Consider the following 7,071-nt stretch of genomic DNA (forward strand, 5'->3'; position numbering starts at 1 on the left):
GGTTCAGTGCGTTCGTGGAGTTTGATCCATGCCTCGTAGACACTTATGAGTGAAAAATAACGCAATAAAACACCCCCCATGAACGGGAAAGAACACGCAAGCGCCACGCAGAACGGACCGAGCCGGGATTTGAGCAAGAACCTTCTGCTGGCCACTACACCACCGTTGCCTCCCCTTGTTTTTGGGTTATATGATACCAGTTAAAAATGTCAAGTTATTTTAAGATAGCTACAAAGTAATAAGAAAACTGAGAAAGATAAAATTAAAGCAGTTACGATATCCAGATTTTGTTCATTTGTATGTCTGAATTTAACACTAAGTTTCCAAAAACTTAACTTGGATAAATGTATTGGATTCAAACTGTCAGATTCTTTAAAAAACCATAGTAAACTAATCGATAATGCACGTTATAGAATTCAAACATCCAGAAATATTGATCATTAATGTTAATAGCAATGTTATTGTAATTTTAGTTGTGTCCACAGCTACAATTCCTGGCCATCAGACAACATTTTTTTTTAATTTTTTGAAGTTTACAGATATCTGATCTGTAGTGTACTTGCTATAATTATACTTCAAATATACTTAATAAAAAACTTCTTCTATACTATTTTTTGCTCAGTTTTTTTTCTTTTACCCAATAGTTAGATTTACGGTATGCACAGTAAAATGAAACTGATACAATTATTAAAATATATTTAAAAATGAATAAATAGGCCACATAAAAATCCCAGAATGCATCATTTACATACAAATGCTATCCAGAATCGAGCAGAGTAATCTCACATTATATTTTATAGATGTTGTTCCTGTCAAGCAGAATTCTATTTTTTACAGTTGTCAATTTTTCTAGAAGATTTGTACAAAACCTGAATGTTAAGGTGATATAAATTTGATTAATTTGGACAAAATTTTGTAAAACTTTTGAACTTTTAGTGTGTATGACAGTTTTTCCTTATTGAGAATGTTGTGTATTGTATTGAAACCAGCTCTCTAATTAATTAGTTTTTCTTTTTTTGTCAGTTTTTTCCAAATACTTTCTTGATTACTTCATTTTTGTCTTGCTCTACTTGCATTTATGCAAATATATTCTCAATTTTTGTGTTTATGATATATTATAAGGTTTTAATTGTATTAAAAATAGAACAAATGCTTATATGTATTATTTTTCTGTGAATATAGTCAGCTTTCTGTTTAGTTTTAACTAACTTTGAAATTTAAAATAAGTGCATACTTTAGTATTTATTTACTTTTTTATTCTAAGGAAACCAAACTTGTCTCAATGGATTGGATGTAAAATAATGTCGAATATTTTTATGGATTAAAAAAAGTAAACTTTGTGTATATATTTTTTTTTTAAATATCCTATAGTAATGGAGTTTGTGAGGAGTCAGCAGTTTGAGGACCCCTGCAGTCTCTAGCAGCCTTAGCCTGTCTCCTCTCACGACCCGTCCGCTACACCCATAATTCCCCGCGCCGGGACAAGATGGAAGAAAGCAGCGACCGAAGGAGAACAATGTTTTGGCAATAAAACCCCCAGGCGGCGAAAACCGAGAGAATACGGACACGTTTCGATCCAGCTGCGGTCATGCGTAGGTGAGTGTGGAGCTAAATCGTGTTTTAGTCGGAGCTAGCGGTCGGCTTTTACCGAGGTTTTGGTGAGCGATTGTGAGTGTGTGCGCAGTCGGGGATGCACGGAGAGTCAGCATCATTGTTTCTGTTGCATGGGCCGTAATGCGGGTTTTCACACGGGGCAGCTAGCAGCTAACCTGCTAGCTCGTGGCTGCTTGATTGTTATAAACACAACTGACTCACAGCTTTGTTTTATCAAAGACGCCGGGTAGATATCCACATAAGAGTCGGCGGGGAATACTTTCTTTTAGTGAATTAGACGTTCCGCGGCGGTAATTAGAGCCAAAGTTAGCTATCAATAAATAGAGCGCCAGCGCAGCCAGACAGATTTGATTTCACGGGCGTCATCAAAGCTGGGGAATTGGCGAATGAGCAATACGTCTGACTTCAAAGCATACGCGCTTCTTGGTCTTATTTAAACCACTTTTTTGTATTATTTATCCTTTATATCTAGTTAATAATTATTTTCAACATATAATTTTAAACCATACTTGTATTAAAATAGTTCAAATAAGCGTCAATTCCTTTAAATCATTTTTAGCTTCAACTAGCTTAATTGCTATTCCAGGTAACACGCTAAAACGTTGGTTAAAAATAAATAAAAGAAGAAATAAGCGGCTGTATTTGGACCCATATTAGACTTTTTTGTTAATTTTATGTTCATGTGGCGTTTTTGGATGTAAATGTGTGGTCCTAAATGCGCCCCAACCGATTGTTTTGATTGAGGACGCCAAGATGCTTTGATTGTGTCTCATTTCAGCTAGCTAACTATGCTAACTAGCTGGCTAACTATTATGCATCACAAAAGCTCATCCGCTTTCTGGCGAATGCGTTGTCGCTTCGCCAAATGGTCAGCAGGTCTAGACTAAACAATAAATTCCCACTTCGTTCGCCCTTCCGTGCGTGTTTAGTCACACGTCCCACTTAGTCACTGGACTGCGTCTGCTTTAAACGACAGAAATGACTCACTGGGTTTGACCTAAATATCGCTTGTTTTAGGCAAGTGTACTGAACCAATTAACTCGCTGGTGTTGTAATCGGGAGTCGCAGCTTAAAGTATTATTGCTTTTACGTTATTTTTTAAAGAAAATAGTCAGATATTTATCAAATGAAAGCAGCTGGGATGTCTGTTGTGATACCCAAAGCCACTCAGACTATTTTTAATATACGATCTTATAGAGGAAAAACGTAGATCAATGGAATAAATGTCATATAATGCCATATTTGTTATAAAAATAAAAATTAAACTACACATTATTGATTTTAATGCTTGATTTAATATATTTTTTATGCTATCGTAAACAGTTTTTTAATACAATTTTTTTTAGTTTCCTTTTTGTGAAACTACCAAATTTTTAAGGATTGTTACTTAGCTGTAGTTTCAAAATCCACTTAAAAAGTTGCAATTAAAGGCTCACTTCAATTAAAATAAACGTTTTTTTGGTGTTTTCAACATTATCTTTGGCATTTTTCATATGATGGAGGACATATTAAAAACAAATTAAGAAAAAACGCATTTCTGAGTATTTATTTACTAATTTAACCCCTTGTTGATCTGGAATAGATGGAAAAATACAGTGGAAAAAGCCTGATGCAACTAGGGCGGATACTAACTATTAATAGTCGACTAATCACGATTATTTTTTGCGATTAGTCGACTTATCGGGTTGTGGGTAAGGTGGATGTAAAACACTGATTTTAACCATCATTACCTTTAAACTAACTAGAAATAAAGACAATTAAGATGATAGTTTATTAAACTTTTAATGAATCGTGCAGCCTCTCGCATTAACAGAAGATTAAATCAAATGAGGTTAGCATCTGAAACTATTTTTCACAAAAGATTTGGTCTCACTGACTCAAATATTTTTAAAAAAAGTACATTTTGTGGTGCTGAATGTTCACAAATTAACTTTACTACACTCTGACTGCATATAATATAAAGTGTCGACTATTAAATTAAACTATTTTAATAGTCGATTCGTCGACTACTTATGGCATCCCTAATTTGATGGCCCACTCAAGTTAAAATACATTTTTTTAACATGATTTTGTTACATTTTCTCATGATGGAGAACATATATTAAAAAAAAAATACGATTAAAACCCAATTTCTGAGTATTTATTTACGTATTTAAACCATTGATGTAAAAATGCAGTTGTAAAACACCTGCGATGCAGCTGTTGCAGCTCTCCTCTCCGATCCATTGTGATACATTAAAATTGTAGACAAATAGATCCATGTCCGTCTTTGTTTTCCTCGTCCAAGGCTCAAAATTGTCTGGCTTCATTGCGCCAATTTTCCTTGCTACTTTGTCCCGCACACATGTCAGAGGGGAAATTCTATTGAACTCCTGCCGCTCTGCAGAAACTATGTCCTAGAACAGGGGTCTGCAATCTGAAGCTTCAGGGCCACATTTTCATCTTTTACCCATCCATTGTGGCTCTTTAGTTCAAGAAAAACTATAGTTTTTAATTTTAAAAAAGTAAAAAATAAAACTAGCTCAAACTTTATTAAAACTATATAACACAGATTGTCTTTTATTTTGAAAGAAAGTCATGGGAAGTTTTGTCAAAAGTTCATTTTTAGCCAAAGTAAAGAGATATTTTATCTTTGTTTATGTTTTATTTCTAAAAAAAACCCAGCAGTTAATTTATATTTATTATAATACTAAAAAAAAAAAAATAATCTCTTATTTTTCTAGAAGATGAATTGAGACGTTGTGGCTCCCCGTGAGTTGTTATCAGAAAGAAATTGACCCGATTGGCTCTTTCAGCATTAAAGGTTGAAGACACCTGTCATAGAAAAATTATAAATAGTGGCTTAAAACTGTGTAATCGCAATTAAAAGACCACTGGGAATGCTTTAAATTAAATCAAAAGATGATTTAATAATTATTTTAGTTTAGATTTATTTAAAAATAAGCAGAGCAATAATTTCCTGCTTAAATATAATTTAAATTTTAAAGTGTTTTATTATTTTTTTTACTGAATCATGACTATAATAGTGTTATGCTTAATAAAGTACTGTAACTATCATCTTATTCTGTATTTTTGTTCATTTTTTTCCCCACAAGATGTAATATTTCCTTTTATCTGTTCTCTCTTCTTCAGGATAGTCTGCTCCTGCATTCCTTATTAGATAAATTGCCCTCCTTCCCACTCTGCAAAGAAAAAAAAAAAAGAAAACACCACCATGAGTATTATCCAAGACAAGTTAGGCAATGAATTTTTGCGAAATGGAGGCATGGACCCTAATTTTGCACCAGGTATGCTTATGTTCAGCCACTTGCCACCAGTCACCAGCTTCACCCGCCTGGCCTCTCAGTCCGTCATGGGCGAGCTTCCCCAGGAGATGATCCTGAAGAAAGAGCGGGACTCGCCTCCGGATCACCAGGGAACAAACGCTGCGAACACCGGGGGGTTTCTCCACAGCATGGGGATCAAGCAGGAACGACTAAGTGAACTGGATTACCGGATGCCCCTCTACGGCGGAGGCGGTGGAGTGGGGGTCAACTGTGCTGGAGGGGGCGCGGGGAAGAGCGGTACCGACTTGCCGGAGGTGTCTTTCGTTAACCACCACCAGAACCACCAGAACATGCTTCTCCACGATCTCAGCCTCAGCAACGTCCGCTCTCTGGGAGAAGCGGTGAGAAGCTGCTTCATTTTGATGTCAAATCATTGTAGCAAATGTCATCTAAGGTTTGTTTTTACCTTTAGATGCCTGGAAGACAATGTAAAGAGCCAAAAGAGTCCTCAGGGAGAAGGGGGCGGAGGGGCAATGGAGACGGGCAAGGAGGCAAAGTTCGAAGGAAACGTAACGACCCTTCAAAGGTTCAGCCCTTTCGGTTTCATTGTTAACTTTATTTAATAAAATTATAAAGAGTAAAAGTAAATATTTTTAAATTGTCCTTGCAGGCCATGATGCTGGATGCAGATGGAGCCTGCCTTTCCCCAAACTCCAAACCACATATCTGTGAGCACTGTAACGCTGCCTTTCGCAGCTCCTACCACTTGCGCAGACATGTGCTCATACACACAGGTGAGAGACTTTCACTGCCTTCATCTTTTTTATTTATTCATTTTTTTAAACAAATGTTCAAATTTAGGGTCAAATCTCTTTATCTAATTTTTTTTTTTTTTTTTTTTTAAGACTTGACGGCTTGAAAATTAAATTTAGCTGCAGAAAGATGATTGAGTATAATCCAAACTATCCAACATTATACGTGGTTTTGTTTGGTAAACTGTTAAAATCCAAACATCTTTATGATCGGATCCTTTTTGGAGGAAATGATAATTAGGAAACACATCTTTAGAGATCTGTTTTAAAAACATTAGTTATGTTTTCCTCTGGAATGTAAGTCATATCATACAAAGTATATAATGAAAACAAAATGTGCGACACTTTTGAGCAAATATGCTAAATTTGCTCCTCAATGCTTGACAAAAAATGTTTATAAACTAGAAACTACTGTTAAAAGTTTTTAGCTTGATCGGTACATGGAAGCTTTGTCTGTATATCTCATTTACAATCCATGGAAGACACGATGATGTTGAGAGATCATATTTCTTTATTTTGAAGAGCTCTACAAAGACAATCACGCCTCCATGTTTGGGTTCATGAAATCATTCATAGATTCTCTCAGTATGATGAGGTTCACTACATTGGTTTATATTACTGGCCCTTGCCTATTCGCTGCTATAGACATAGGCGTGCACGTGTGCGGGCGCCATTGCTATGCATGGAGGAAAGGGAGATATCAACCACAAAATTAGTCTAGCTCCCTCATTTCTTAACAGATTTTTATCAAATCTAGCTGGGCGTTCTCCGATCCGTGCGACCAAGAAAGAAGTTTAACACTGGCGGCACGGATTTTGAAAATTGTGCGTGAACTCACTTTCAGTTTATTACAAAAAAAAAAAAAAATGAAAAAGTGCGACGGACAACAACATTTAGCCTAGAAGGCTTTTTAAAGTAACTAGCTACAATCTTCTTTTCCAGCATGCAGGAATGTGCATCTTGGTCGCACACATTATGTGTTGCCAGCATGAATTTCCATCAGTTATTTTGCTGGTCTCACATAAATACGTGCGAATAACATCAGGCTTGTTATAAAACATCAAGCTTTAATAATAAACATACATCGAAGGACCAATCTAGCATGCTACCCACAAGTTGCTAGCATCCACTTTAGCGCACACTTCACGGTTCCCAGCCTGATTTCTCTCTATTAAAATGCGATTCCTGTCCTGTGTTGATTCCTCTGATCGGATTATTTTATTGTCACAGTTTTTGAACTTTATAGCAAAACATTGCATCCGCTTTTGTGGTTCTTTGTGTATTTGTTTGCCTCCTTCGTTCATCACTCGGTAAGACTTGATACCTGGTAATGTCACGCCGCATGTAACACGATTTTCAATCCAGTAATATATATCAGT

The 7,071-nt window shown here is 36.0% G+C and overlaps 1 protein-coding gene across 2 annotated transcripts in view; it reads left to right on the forward strand.

The window, feature by feature from the left end:
• Positions 1-1,357: 1,357 nt before the first annotated feature.
• Positions 1,358-7,071, forward strand: part of znf281b (zinc finger protein 281b) — a 14,069-nt gene continuing 8,355 nt past the window's right edge. For both annotated transcript variants that reach the window (XM_024285362.2, XM_024285363.2), the window contains exons 1-4: positions 1,358-1,596; positions 4,747-5,281; positions 5,353-5,466; positions 5,551-5,674. In XM_024285362.2, the coding sequence (XP_024141130.1) occupies positions 4,829-5,281; positions 5,353-5,466; positions 5,551-5,674 (691 nt within the window). In that variant the 5' untranslated portion in view covers positions 1,358-1,596; positions 4,747-4,828. The remainder of the gene's footprint in view (positions 1,597-4,746; positions 5,282-5,352; positions 5,467-5,550; positions 5,675-7,071) is intronic.

The sequence above is a fragment of the Oryzias melastigma genome, linkage group LG19 (genome assembly GCF_002922805.2).
Source record: "Oryzias melastigma strain HK-1 linkage group LG19, ASM292280v2, whole genome shotgun sequence".
Classification (NCBI taxonomy): domain Eukaryota; kingdom Metazoa; phylum Chordata; class Actinopteri; order Beloniformes; family Adrianichthyidae; genus Oryzias; species Oryzias melastigma.